Raw genomic sequence first — 15,580 nt, forward strand, 5'->3', positions numbered from 1 at the left:
TTAACAAAAGTGCCAAGGCCATTTGATGGGGAAAGGCAGTCTTTCAAGCAAATTGTATGGAGCAATCTGACATTCTTTACACCTCACTGTGTAGCCAAGGCTGGCCTTAAACTCCTGGTCTTCCTGGTTCAGCCTCCTGAATGTTGGGATTACAGGCATATCACTAGGGCCAGGTTTTTTCTGCTCTTTTTCTTTCTTCTTTCTTGTGTGGTATATATGTGTGTTTGTGTGTGGGTGTGAATGAATCCACTTGAGTATAATGTGTGGAGTCAAGAGGCTGACATTTTTTTCTCAATCACTTTTCACCTCATTTTCTAAGACAGAGCCTTTTATAGAACCTGAAGTTCACTCTTTAGGTTAGACTGGCTGACCAGTGAGCCCTCAGGATCCTTCAGTCTCTGCACCCTCTCTCCACACTACATTGCTAAGGTTACAGATGTTCACTGCCACACCCAGATTTTACATGGCTGCTAGGGATGTGAATTTAGGTCCTCATGCTTGTATAGCAAGCACCTTATTCACTGAACCACCTCCCCAGCCACTATTAAGATGGCTCAATGGTTAAGAGCACTGGCTGCTCTTCCAGAGTACCCAGGTTTGATTCTCAGCACTAACATAACAGCTCACAACTATCTGTAACTCCAGTCCCAAAAGATTCAGTGTCCTTTTTTGGCATCCACAGGTACCAGGCATATATGTGGTGCACAGATATACATGCAGGAAAAACACTCAGAGCCATAAAATAAATTAAAAATTTAAAAAATTAAAAAGAAAATGAGAAGAAAAACCAGATTAGGATATAATACTTGTAAATCATAAATTTGGTAAATGACTTGTACTAGCAGGCTCACTGAACTTAGAAATCTCAATTAGAAGACAAATGACTTAGTTTTTAAGAGGCACACATTTGATTACACTGCATCAAAGAAGATGTATGAATGGCCAAAAAATACATGAAAAGATGTTTTGATACCATTATTCATTCTGGAAATGCAAATCCATACTATTCCACTTCACCTACATAATGGCTACAATCAAAACATCAGATAACAGTAAATATAGGCAAGGATGTAGGGAAAATGGAACTTCATTCATTTATGAGGGGACTAAAGTGATATATACCCCTTTGGGGAACAGTTCTTTTTAGTTTCTTCAGAGTTAAACATGTCCCACATCTCAGTGTGTGCCTGAAATTTCAGCACTATGGAGGCTGAGTTAGGAGGATCAGGAGATCAAGGTCATCCTGGGCAAGACATAAAGATGCTATCTCTGGGTAAATAAGCAGGTCTGACGATACAGCTCAGATGGTAGAGCTGTTGCCTGGCATGTGCAAGGCCCTGAGAGAGAGAGAGAGAGAGAGAGAGAGAGAGAAAGAATATGAATGAGAATATATTCAAATTTCAATTGATGGATGAAGGGCCAAACAAAATATGGTATATGCATTCAATAGAATGCTTATCATCTTTGAAAGGGAATGGAATTCTGATAAATGGATCAAACTTTTGCTATGTAAAATAAACCATGCACAGAAGGGCTAAGATGATGTAATTTCATTTATATGAAGACGTAGAAAAGTGAAATACACAGACATTGAAAGGAGAATGGGGTGACTGTTAAACTGGCACAAGGATTCAGTGTGCTATGATGGTGAGTGGGGTGGCTGCACACCAGTAGAAATTCGTGCAAAGCCACTGAGAGGAACATCTGGAAACAGTTTAAAGTGGGAACTGGGGAGACAACTCTGTGAGTAAAGTGCTTGCCTTACAAGAAAGACGACTTGAATTTGGATTCCCAGGACCTATGCAAAAACCAGTCATCATCGTGAGTGCTGGCAAACACTGGGTGGTGGGAGCAGAGACAAGTCAGTCTAGCCAATTAGCAAGTTCCATGTTCGGTGAGAGATTCTGTCACCAAAAGTAAGGAGGGGAGCAATGGAAGAAGACACTTGACATTGACTTCTGGAATTCACAGGAGAATATACAGAAGTGTCTATCTGCATACACATGACATATATCACACACACACACACACACACACACACACACACACACACGTCTAAAAACTTCTACATTAATATCTCTAGAAGCATTACTTATAAAATGATAAAGTGGAAATAATTCATGGTTCTACTGATTAAAATAAAATGTGTATTCATTTCTCTATAGGTAAGTCTATGTACACATGCATATACTTAATACATACATATACATATAAGAATGCAGATACTGTTCATCAGATTCAAAAAGACAATATGAATGAACCACAAAAAATACAATACTGAATGAAAAAGGCAGACTCAAAAGATAATATATCTTATTTAATCCATTTAATGTTTTAAGTCGAGATAAAACAGGGCTGTGAGTGGCAGCTGGACCAAACTTCAGTGGGCATTAGAGACTATAGGGAAATGGAAATACTCACTGAATTATATACTGATGAGAGTGAATTTTATTATATATAAACTCTGCCTCAATAAGCTGTTTAAAAATAATTTTCCCATTGTCAGGCTTGTAACCATCATTAACCATGTAATAACAGTTTTATTGAAATATTAATTCACATCTCACACAAGCACACATTTAAAGGATAGAATTCAGTGGCTTAATGATGTTTAGCATCTTCAAAGTTATGCAAATCGTAAACCATTTCAGAACTCTTTCATTAGCTGTCTTCCCCACCCCCAACCATTTATCCTCTAGCTATCATTAACCATTCATCTCCTTCCTGGGTCTACAGATTTGCCCATTAAGTTCCTATAATGAGACTACACAGTGGGTGGCTTTTTTCACTTAACATGCTTTTGATCATACCTAGGTGAACAAAAGGAAAAAGCAATGTACTATGTGATGATATGCATTGGTAGTTCCTTATTCTATTTTATCGATATGACACATTTTATGTATCTGTTTGCAAACTGATGAACATTTGGATTGTTTCTGTATTGGAGCTATTATAAATAGCACTGCTCTGAGTACTTATGGACATTATTGCTCATATGTTTTCATTTTTATTGTGCATATATCTAGGAGTTGAATTGATGGGTCCTATAGTAACTCTTATATTTAACCTACAAAGACATTTCTAGACTGTTGTCCAAAGTGGCTCCTATGTTTTACATTACCACCAGCAGTGAAGATTCTAGTTTCATCCTACATTTCCTATTTAACATGTTTTATCTTGGTGGGTACTGACAGGTATTTTGCTGTGATCTGTGCTGTCATTTTCTTGATAGTTACCGAACTATCTTTTATCTTTTAATGCGTTCACTGGTCATTTGTGTATATTCTTTTTAAGACATTTCTATTCAGATCCTTTAACTATTTTAATCAGTTGTTTTAACTTGATCACTGAAAGTTCCTGTTCTTTCTCCTAGGTACAAACCCCTTATCGCATATATGACTTATGAACATTTTCTTCCTTTACGTGAATTGTCTCTGCTTACTTTATTGCATCCTTTGCAGTGAAATCATTTACAAATTTCAACAAAGTCCAATTTATTTACTTTTTCCTTTGTTGCTTTTGCCTTGGTATCATATTCTAATCCAAAGTTGTGAAAATTTATGCCTATGTCCTAAAACTGTTTTATAGTTTTAGTTCTCATATTTAGATCTTTGATTCACTCAGAGTTAAGTTTTGCATGTGAAGTTGAAGCTGTTGACATCAAAGAAAGTTTAACACCAAACCCGGGGAGACCTGGAGGACAGACAAGAAAAGCATCCACCTCAAGAGTTATGGACTGGATGCTAGTCAGGATCACATGAACAATATGTTCTTATGCAGTTTTCTCTCTGATTAAATTCTAGCAAATGGAATGATTGAAAAATGGACTTATATAAAGTGATCTAGATGTTATCATTCATAAAATGAAATATCATTCATTCCTTATTCTTCCCCTTTGCAGGGCATATCTTAGGTACAGTGACATTAATAAGCTATTTTTGACCATATAGATGAAGGAAATTTGCTGAAATGATTCTTAGTTGTTATTGAATGTTAGAATCATGACAGAGGCTTCAATGAAGTACTGACATTTGGCTTTTGTCATTACTGTTGAGATAGCAGCTTTTATATAGCCCAGACTAGCCTGGAATTCAAAATCCTCCTACCATAGCCATTAATACAGGGATTACAGGCTGGGCCCTGTTAACTTCTGGCTCTTGGATCTCACCTCTAGACTTTTGAGGAAGTTGAATTGAGACACAGCCTGGAAATTATAGTGTTAAATGTTGCCTCAGTGAATCTAACACTTAGCCAAGGTTAAGAAGTCTACTCCAGGGGAACAATTTCTTGAACTTTAGAACACACAGGCAGGCATCACCTAGGCCATTGGTTCTCCACCTTCCTAGTGCTGTGCCCCTTTCATACAGTTCTTTATTTTGTGATGACCCCCAGCCATAAAAGCCCCCTTGGTTTTAAAGAGATTTTCTTACAAGAGAAGAAAGGCTTGGATCACTGTATTGACTCCAGAAAGACCAGTTCCTCACACTAATTAATTAAAAGAATCCTGCATTCTGTTTTGGCAACATGATGAGGCTGAAGGGTTTACCATCCAACCAGCTACAGCCAAGCCATATTTGGGTAAATCAAAGCTTCCACAGCAAATACAACAATTTTGAGTGATACAGAAACCCTTTCTAAATAGTTAGAAGGGCTTGGGTGGGTTTCTTTCTATCCCTTTGCCTCTCTGTAGTCTGTGAACACAAAAGGATAAAAAGCACTTTTTTTTTTCACTTTGTTTTTCATTTTGCAAAGACTTTAGCTATTCTTTGCACTAATTAATCGTTAATTATTCATTAACCCAAGCAACCAGTGTGGCCTTAGAAACATTGAGTAATGAGTGAAGCTGGTAGGTTATCTATGTGGCAGATTAAATTCTGTCCTAATCTCTCTCTGGCAACAAAATTTTAATGGTGATTAATGTCTTTCCCCAAACATTCCTCGTAGCAAAAGGAGATGGGTAGGCGGGTTTGGAAGAGAAAGGGAAGGGGGCCAAAGTACCTGACAAACTGGCTGAATAAGGCTGTTGTGTTCCTGATGATTCGAGCAGCTTGGGACTCCTCCTGCTGGCACCTCTGCAGTGTTAATCCGTCATCCATGTGGCCTTCCTGATGGAGTATGACCTACCCACAGGGCACGGGAACAAGTCCAGGTTACACATTACTCCACAGCTGGGACACCCACATTCTCTGTGGTGTTTTCTTATTATTCTTTTCCCTAGCCAAGCTCCCCTGAGTCCATTTTGAAAACGGGACATTAACAAAGTTATGTTGCCCATATGCCCCATTACTGACATGTGAATTATTCCCACAACCTGGTGGTTTGATGAGAATGAAATTTTATGTGCCACCATGGTATGAGCTGCAATACATTTCCTGGGCCTGGATGGCCAATTTGAAGGGAGAAAACATACATACATTTATATGGATTTTTTTTCTCTTTAAAATGAACACAGGCTTACCCTTGAAGATGGGGAAAGTTCCTTTGTTTAGACCATTCTCCTCCATATGTAAACTGGGCAAGAACAATTCAAAGCAAAACTCTCTCCTGGGATCAGGTCTGGCTTTCTCTACTGAAGGTCAAGTTAGTTAACTAGCAGATGGGCCAGGGAAAATGGATTAAGTGGGAGTGTGTTTCTTATGGGGCTGATTTCAGAGCATGGTCTCTCATATCAGGTGCCATTTTTTCCTCCCAGTTCTGTTTGGCCATTTGCCAGCTGAGTGACTCCAGGTAACTTACTGAACCTCTCTGCTTCCAGGTCACCATTCACAAACTTATGTTTATCTTGAAGGGCTGTTTGAGGGTTTAGGTGATTTACATATCAATCAAAATGACTCCTAGAAAGTAAAAGGTACTCAAGGGATGTTCACTATATGGGCAATAATTACTGATCTTTGGCCAGTCATCAAGAAACCATTCAGACTTACTGATCACCAAGGACATCATGATACATCTTGGGCAAAGCTAGCAACTTTTTGAGCTTGTTACCTTGTCCTCTTCACATGGTTCAAGTATGTGCAGGTGGTATGTGGGAAGGTGTGACCCTGTTTCAAGTTAAGGTCCAATCCTGATCTAAATTCCTGAGCATGGCAACATCTTGTGGAAATGAGGGATCACATAGGGTCCTGGAATTCAGTCTGAATGTCAGGATTTTTTGTTTGTTTGTTTGTTTGTTTTGAGACAGGGTTTCTCTGTGTAGCTTTGTGCCTTTCCTGGATCTTGCTCTATAGACCAGGTTGACCTTGAACTCACAAAGATCCGCCTTGCTCTGCCTCCTGAGTACTGGGATTAAAAGAGTGTTTCACCACTGCCCGGCCTATATGTCAGGATTTTTAAAATTAAAGCTTATTTTTCTTTCCATGTGAAAATCTCTTTCTTATATTTTTCTTCTTTTGGCCAAAGCCTAATATAATGAATTTACTCAAGAAGTAGGATACAGGCTTGGAAAAGTTTGTGTTCTCCTTAAAAAGATACTTTTCATCCCCTACGCATAATGAAGATAAAGCATTGCATAGGATACCTAACCATTGGACTTCCCAGCTTTTAGGCAGTATTAGTTTTCCAGACCTTTCTGGTGTCGATTAACAATGTGAAATTTAGCAATATACTCCTACTATGTGCACTTTGTGTTGCTCCTGGTTTTCTGGTCCCCAAAGACCAATCTTCTTAGGGTTTTGCTTGTTCAGATAATATGCAAACTGGACAGACAAACCATAAAGTAACAAGGACTGAGAACACTGGTTATACTGTTATTAAGTACCTATTGATCATAATTCAAGTCCTTAGATCATAATCTTCATGGAGGTACTCAGAATGCATAGGGGCCACTCCTTTTAACATGAGCGACTGTTTGTCAATTTCTTTATTGTGGTTGTCATTCCTGGGTTTTATTCATTTCACACAGGTCTGCACATTTTAGAGGGAAAACTTAACCTGCTTTTATGAAATATAGCATCATTTGCCTTTCAATGGCCAAGTGCTAGAATATCATATAGAAGAGATCTCCCCCAAATTTGTATATATATTCTAGCAGTTAGATGGGTCTATGGGCAGGAAAAGATACACAAATCTCAACAATGCAGTCTAACATCTTTCTATGTGGACAGAGTCCCTTAGAGGCTCAGTCTCAAACTCACAGATTCTACTCTAGCATTATCATGGCTGACGTGCAGAAAACCAAACAGCCTGTCAGGATACTACAATACTCTATAGAGGACTGGGATAGGCTTCAGAGGATGGAGTTGGGCAGATGTTTTCAGTTTTCTCTTATTCTCGAGTGTAGCTCTCTGTTTTAGAGTGTGGCTTCATCAGGACTCACTGAAAGCTTATTGTGCTTCCCCAGCGCCATCGCAAAGTGGGAGACAGTTACTGCCAGCTTCTGTCTCCTTAGGACCATCATACTGTCTGTCTCTGCCTGTGCTTCTCTATCACAGCTGTGATCTCCTGGGTTTTTTGTCTTGCCCACACAGCTCACACAGGGACAGCTTAGGATCCTATGAGAAACTGCCTGTAGAATTTCTGGCTGTGTCTGTAGCTATTTCTACTTGGGAATTTTGATCCTAGAAATCCCAGAAATACTGGCTAATCCTGTGTCTATATTCTTTCTCCACCACAGTAGAGCCAACCTAAGACCTCCCACCCTAGTCTACAGATCAGCAACTGTGTGGAGGCAATAACATAAAGATCAAAGTAGGTGTTTCTGTCATGTCCACACATTCTGCTCTAACCAGCAGGGCTTGTATTCAAGGGGTCTTGGTCTGTGAAACCTTCCTATTACCACATAGTGTGATTCCAATATCCTATAATAACTATCATTTAGAGACATGATCATTATTGCTTTAGGCCAATATGGTGGGACTAGTACTTCCTATAAACTTATTCTGGGTTTCCTTGACTGCCCAAACAAGCATTTTGAAAGGATTTTCCAAGAAAATCACACCCTTGGCATCTATTCTCTGGTTCCTATAAAAAAAGAATTACTATTATGGCAGTTGGCTTTTTGATGAAAAGATGCTCCAAGTATCCAAGTTAGCTTTGTGATATGGCAGACTGTGATGCAATACTCAAGTCTGGATACATCTGTGGACAGAACATCAATTCTCATCTCTCTGCACATTGGTGTCTGCAGCCTCATTGTTAGGCAAACTACATTTCCTCCATAGATATTCTAGTCAGGCTCTGTCTTATGAAAATAGTATAACTCTATTATCTACTTAAATGAAGGGAGCGATGATGTGGATAATCCCCAAATAGTGGAACTACTAAGAATCATTGAGACTGGGTTTCAGAGTGAATCAAACAAGCTCCAGCTCTTCCACACAGTCATCATGAATAGTGTACTCTTAAAAAAATGAAAATGGAGTTAAAGTGACCAAATTAGCCTAATTTACTGGAGAAACTACGGATAATCTGTCACAGAACCACTCTTTAGAGCAGGAATGGGTAAAACATAATCATGCCCACCTGGTACTCAGAATCACTTCTACTGCCTAGCTGTATCCACTCAGTGTAAAACAACCCTGCACAAGCCTCAGACACTTCACCTTTCTTTTCAGAGGTCCCAGGCGGGAAGTTTTGGCATCTTGTGCTTTGTAGGTGACCCAAAGGCCACTGGCTACATGCTGGACAAAGCAGAGAGAATCCCCATACTTGATTTCTGGAACTCCCATGCCTTCCATATCTCTCTTGTGGCTAGAATCCAATTTCTCCTTGATTTCCTATTCCACATACAAAAAGAGAAAGAAAAAAACAAATGTAGGCATGCCTGATTACATAGCAACTCAATATATAAAACAAATAACTTGTGCAGAATCTGTAAGACAAAAAGCTATTATCAGAATAATCATGATGTCTCCAGGGCAGGATCTTAGAAAGGCTGACTTTCTTTATCTGCTGCTAATTGTAAAACCAATGCATGGAAGCTTTTGGCCACTTCAAAGGTATTTAAAACTCTGGAAAAGGAAGCAGTTGGTAGGTTTCTTATTCTATGGTGATATTATATGCTTCTTTCTTATATTTTTTAACAAGTAACTTTCAAGTGGTCAGTTAACTCATTTTTCTTCCACAAATGACATGATTCAGGAGCTTAAAAACACCATCTGTTAATATCATAGTCATAACAGCCAGGATATGGAAACAGTCTATGTATCTATAAACTGATGAATGGATAATGAAAATGTAAATTTATACAGGGGTTATTATTTAGCTGTTAAGAAAAATTAAATTATGAAATTAATAGGTAAATTAATGGAGCTGGAAACAATCATTCCAAGTGAGGTGACCCAAACCCAGAAAGACAAATGTCACATGTTTTCTCTCTTTCTGAATGTTAGTTTTGAATCTTCTGATATGTGTATTTCATTTTGAACACCTAATAGAGGTCAAAATATTAGTAAGGGGCCATGGGGGTCTTAAAGGGAGGAGAAATAGAATTCAATGGTATAAAGGGTTAAAGGAAAACAATGAAGAGGGGGTTAAATTGGCGGAGGGGGACAAAAGGGGAATAGAGAATATGGGGAGGGATAAATAAGAATAAAGACCTTTTGAAAAAGTCATATGTAAACATACTGCTATGGAAGCATGTTTATACACACACACACACACACACACACACACACACACACACACACACACAGAGAGAGAGAGAGAGAGAGAGAGAGAGAGAGAGAGAGAGAGAGAGAGAGGATACATGTTAAAATGGAATTACTCTATAATTGGGGTGACAATGTCCCTATTAGATATCAGAGGCTAACAAATAAAAAGCCCAGTGCCAGCAATGAGTTACCTCTTTTGAAGTTGTTGGCCAGTGAGTTTCTACAGACCCCTCACTGGGAAGTATTGGGATGAATCCTATTTAAACATATTGTATGGAATTTTAAAAGAACTAATAAAAAAGTAAAAATAAGTCAGGATAAATACATTTAGCAAGTAGAGAGTACTACTGTGTTTTAAGGTAAAGTTATTATTTGTATACTAGTCTCTTAGGGCTATGTTAAAATTGGTATCTTAAATATTCCCAGGTGGTCATGTGTTAGAGGCTTGCTTGTCAGCCTGGGAGGTGGTGTACTGCTTAAGATGAAGAGCCAGGTAGGGTGGACTTAGGTCTGTGTTGGTGTGCTTCTGATGAAGACAGAAGAACCCTAGACTCTCTCTCTGCTCCTGGCTGCCATGGGGTGAATGCCTTCTTTACCATTCATACCCTGCCATGACAGATCTGTGGCCTCACCACAGAGCTCAAGATAGTGGTGGCAGCAGCCTATGGGCTGAAAATTCTGAAACTGTAGCCAAAGTAAACCCACCCGCCTTCCAGCTTTCTCCTGCATGTTTTCAAAGTGAAGGGACTCTGACAAGGGGCCACCTTTGTTGTGCTCAGTTTCATTCTTCAGTGTCCACTGTTTCCTGGCCTGTTCTCTAGTGTGGAAACAGGACTTCTGTACTCAGTAAGCACCCTGTGATAACCTGATATGCCTGCCACATGAAATAGATACCGATGTATAGCAGCTTTATTCCTTTCCTCATCTATGAGGGCCTCTCTGGTTGTATTCTAATGTTTTACCTCCATTTCTTTTCTCTATCTTGCATTAAATCGCTCAGTTGTAAGAGCTGTTAACTATGCAGTGCTTTGAATTTTTCCAACATGAAAAGTGTATCATTCTATTCCCTTTGATTGTGATCACATTCCTCCTCTTCTTAATGATGGGCATCATGTGCACTGAGCCCTTATCGTGCTCAGCACCAACTTTAAGTTCTTTACAGGTTCAGGTATTAACTCTTCATAAAAAAAGCCTCTGATGGATCTACAAATATTGTCCTAGTTCTCCAGATGAGAAAAATGAAAGCAATAACCAGGAGTAATGCCAGAATGCAGTCAAGGAACTGGGATCTGGGAGGAGTTAGGGAAGGGAAACCCTTCATCAGAATATATTATATGAAAAGATACTTTTTCAATAAAAATATAAAACATAGAAAGAGGTCTACTTCTATTTATTTAAATAAACATATAAAAATTGACAATGAGGATGTAAAGTTAGGAGGGAGATGTGATTGGGGTAGGGTTGTGAATGGAGTATGAGGTGGGGAGTGGGGCGGATATGATCAACATACATTGTGTATGTTTGAAAATGTCCAAGAAAACTTTAAAAACTAAAACAATTCCTCTCTCATATCTGTTTTCTTCATTAGTCTCAATGGGACTCAGCTTTCAATTCCCCCTTTAGATGTCACTTAATCTGTGAGGCTAGCTCATGTCTCTGGCTGCATCTCCCCGGCATTGTCTCATTCCTCTATTAAGCACTTAGCATCTCATAATGGATCTATGAAAAGAATCAGGGCAACGAATTGAGGATTCTTAATAGAGAACTCAGCACCTGTATTAATTATGGAATGTGTTGTGAGGTAGCATGTCTAGCTGAGTGATTTCTTCTTTCTTATGTATTTATTTTATACTTCAGTTCTTTTCCTTCAGAATTTCATCAAATGAAAATCATCTACTTTATGCACACATAAAATATCAATTTGAGTAGTATTAATATTTCATGAGAAATTCTTTATTTTAATGTGTGCTGAGACATTGTCTAGAATTATAAAAAGTATGTTATTTCTCAAAATGAACATATTCAAAAGAAAAGGATTTCTGATTTTGTAACATACATACATCAGGACTTTCTTAGAGGCAATTGGTCAAGAATGAATTTATTCTATGAAACAATGGACACTTGATTTTCATCACAGAAACACCCACAGTCCTATAGGTGTTCCAGCCAGTAACAGGGCTCACAAGATGTCAACATTTTTATCTGTTGCCTATTCTCTAGCTATACTCAACACACTAAAATAGAAACAATATAAAAGACAGCTGTTAAATGTGGTAATTATACTTGTTTCTAATTGCTCCTGGTAAAAATAATGCATATTTTCAACTAGCATTTTATTTTTTCATTTTCTGTTTACTTAAATATGGCTTTTCCAAAATAAAATAAATAGGAGGCTCTATTTCCTATAGTCACTGAAACATATGAGCCACTGTTCTCTATAATGTGTTTGTGCCTTCGCTTTTACAAAAGAGCATCATCTTCCAGTTGTCACTGAGGTGGACACTGCGGTGGCTGCTTCTCATTTAGAAGGATAACAACAAGAAAACTCAGATATCAATGTCAACGAACACTTTTTAAACCCAGCTCCACCCAATTCACAACACTCATAAATCACCATGGAAACAGAAGAGGCTGGTGTTAGGGTACCTTGACTGTTGATGTGACTGTGAACCAAAGCTCCTCTTTCACATGACCATGGCCTCAGATGCAATCATCCTGTTGCTAGAAAATGGCACTTTCCTGAAGAACAGGGCTAAGCTAATTGCCTCCTTTCAGTTCCTGAGTTCTAAGAGAACATAATCCTCATTTCTTATGTAACATATGCTTTAACCAAACTGGGTTATGAGTGACAGCTCTTTCATTTCAGTGTTGGGGATCAAACCCAGGGCTTCCCACATTCTTGGTAAGTGCTTCACTGTAGTAGGAATCTTAAAAGTTCTTATTAATGAAACCAAACCCGAGGCCAGTTATTGGGGTGATTGCTGGAAGATCAGAGAAGCAGAACAAGCCACAGTTTTCTCATCTCACCAGTTCCTCAGCTGGTCTTGTTTCCTCAGACTGCAAGCTTCTGAATCCTCATCTCAATGGCTCTCAGCTGAACTGTGCTGCTCCAAAGCCTGAATGCTTAACCAGCCGAATGCTTTACTCATTACATGCTTTTTTCTCCCCTAATTCCTGGTCCTCACGCCTTATATACTTTTCTCCTGTCCCCACTCCCTGGGATTAAAGGTTGTGTTTCTGGGATTAAAGGCATGGGTCACTATGCTTAGCTGTTTCTAAAGTGGCCTTGAACTCAGAGATCTGGTAGCTCTGCCTCCCAAGTGCTGGGATTAAAGGTGTGCACCACCACCGCCCAACTTCTGCTATAGCTTACTCTTCCCATTTTCTAGCCACCAATTTTGGCTTTGTTCTAGTGGCTGTCTGTTCTCTGACCCCAGATATGTTTATTTCAGGAAACACACAATATTTCAGGGAACACAATTACCCGCCACACTTCACCACTGAGTTATGGTGATTTTACTCACAGCTCTGGGATACATCTTAATGTACCAAATTCTTCTTTTCTTTGGGATTTTCTTGATGTTATTACTTGAATCGCCTGATTACTTCTGCAGTTTTACAATTGTAATATTTGTATACTAATACTTTCTTCATATTTTGGTACTTTGACACCTTTGAAACTTATCTGAGTAGGGAGAGACCTGGAGTTCCTAAGAGGCTCCAAGGCATACTTGCTACCTACACACTGAACAATTCAGAACCAGACCTCTCTGTAATGACTTCACACCTCAGGAGGCAACATCCCTCTGCTTTGTCATCCCCAGGTCAGCTAGGGACACCTCTATAGCTGAAATTACTCCAACTAGTGAACTCTAAACTGCCTTTTTTTGCCCATAGAAACTCCAGTATATCTGATGACATAAAATACCCTCCAAGTCTCTCTCCACCCTCCTCCACCCTCATCCTCTCCTTCTGTTAGGTACTGGTGCTCTGCCGAATGACCCTGAATGCCATGTCCTGCCTCCCAGTGCTAGGAATTGTAAGAATAAACAACTTTTTCCCAGAGTCCTCATGTCTTCCTTCTCATACCATGTGACTAACCATCACAGAAAGAACACAGAGCAAACATCAAGCCTTTCCCACATCCAGAGCTAGAAGATACCTCTGGTTTCTCTAGTTTTATAGTCTCATACTCCCTATAGGACTTGTCTTACATAGGACCAATTGATTCCTAAAAACAGCAGAAGGTTGGCCTAGAAGAACTCCATCAGCCAGAAACCAATTCCTTCCTGTATAGAGCTGACATACTCTAGGCTACCATTCTCCTGTCCAAACTACCAGGGCCAAGTTGCAAAGCTGTTACAAGCCTTGTGTTCCAGAACCTGCTGAATGTATTCAAATTCACCAAATTGATACTTGCTTATCCTTGCTCTGCCATCCCTTTCCATGGGGACCACAAAATGACTCTTTCTCTTTCTTCCCTGTACTGGCAAGTTTTATGTCACTTGACACAAACTACAGACATTTGGGAAGTGGGAACCTTGTTTGAGAAATGCCTCTACCACATTGGCCTGTGGGGCATTTTCTTGATTGATGGTTGATTTGGGAGGATCCACCTAACCTATGGATGGTACCACACCTGGATTGGTGGGCCTGGTGAGATAAGAAAGCAGGCTGAGCAGGCCATGAAAAGGAGGCCAGTAAGAAGCATTCCTCCATGTCCTCTGCTTCAACTATTGCTTCCAGGTTCCTGCTTTGAGTTCCTACCCTGACTTCCATGGATGGACCTGTAGGGTAAAATAAACTCTTTTCTCCCCAAGGCACTTTTGATCATGAAAGTAATAGAAACCCTAACTAAGACATATCCTTATTATCCCCAAAGGTACATTCTGACCTGGACATGTGTGGTTGGGCATATCCCCAGTCTTCAGAACTGTGACTAAGAAAATGTACTTTCAAAGCCAACCACTTTCTAGTCCACTGCTTTTCCGCTCCTGGGTAGGGAGAAAAATCTGCATTTGAATGCATGTGAGAGACCCTTTCAGGCACATGCCCTACCTCCCTGGGAAACAAAGGCTTTCTCAAAGAGAAGAATAGGAATTTGTTTTTGCATTCCATATAGTGCTCTGCTTGAAATAGATTGCAAACGATTTGTTTTATTGTTCTGCAGCTATTTGATTTGCATATCTGTATATTGATGTCATCTTTGCCTGTCATTGATGATTCTGAGAAGGAATAGGTTACTTGTCCTGATGCTTGTTGGAAGGCAATAAGCATTATTTTCTCCATTGACAGCTATGAAGGAGATGCTCATGAGTACATCCCAACTGACACTTTAGCATTTGGCTTAGATGATCAAGTTGCTATTCTCCAGAAATAAATACCTGCTCAGTGCTTACTACGAGACAGGTATTTTACTAAGTACTCTACAAGGACAACACCAACACTTAAAGAACTGTGTCTACAAAGTGACATCAGTAATATATAAATCTCTATAAATATTTTCTCTAACCCTTCCAAAGACCACACTGCTTTTGTCAACTTGCTTTCTTGAGGATAAACTGAGACCAATATTGACTCAACAACTTGCTTAAAGCTATATAACTAGAAAGCAAAAGGACAGTATTTAAGCCAGGTCAGATTCCCAAAACCCATTTTAACAGACTTATTTGAATGGTTTTTCCATTAATATAGATAAGTAATTAATTGCATCAATGTCTTAGCTATTTAAAGGCCAATATAAGGAAATGGTTAAAATACACACTCTTACTTATGAGAAAAGCAGCTTTGGGTTTATACAAACTTTAGAAGTTATCTACATAAATCAATTACAAACAAGTGACATGGTATGCATTCAAAGGACAGTTGGAGCTTGTGCTGGCCTGTCACTTCTATAAAGCCACCAGTATCCATAGTATCCATCTTGGCAACATTATCTAATCTTAACCAACTCTAAACACCTCACCATTAAACAGTCTAGTGAAGCTTTT

The 15,580-nt window shown here is 39.2% G+C and overlaps 1 protein-coding gene across 1 annotated transcript in view; it reads right to left on the bottom strand.

Annotated features, from left to right (window-relative positions):
- Ryr3 (ryanodine receptor 3) overlaps nt 1–15,580 on the bottom strand; it is a 521,956-nt gene that overhangs the window by 252,020 nt on the left and 254,356 nt on the right. Inside the window, 2 exon segments of the mRNA XM_036183838.1 lie at nt 4,999–5,120; nt 8,541–8,714. Coding sequence (XP_036039731.1) covers nt 4,999–5,120; nt 8,541–8,714 — 296 coding nt within the window.

The sequence above is a fragment of the Onychomys torridus genome, chromosome 4 (assembly GCF_903995425.1).
Source record: "Onychomys torridus chromosome 4, mOncTor1.1, whole genome shotgun sequence".
NCBI classification, from domain to species: domain Eukaryota; kingdom Metazoa; phylum Chordata; class Mammalia; order Rodentia; family Cricetidae; genus Onychomys; species Onychomys torridus.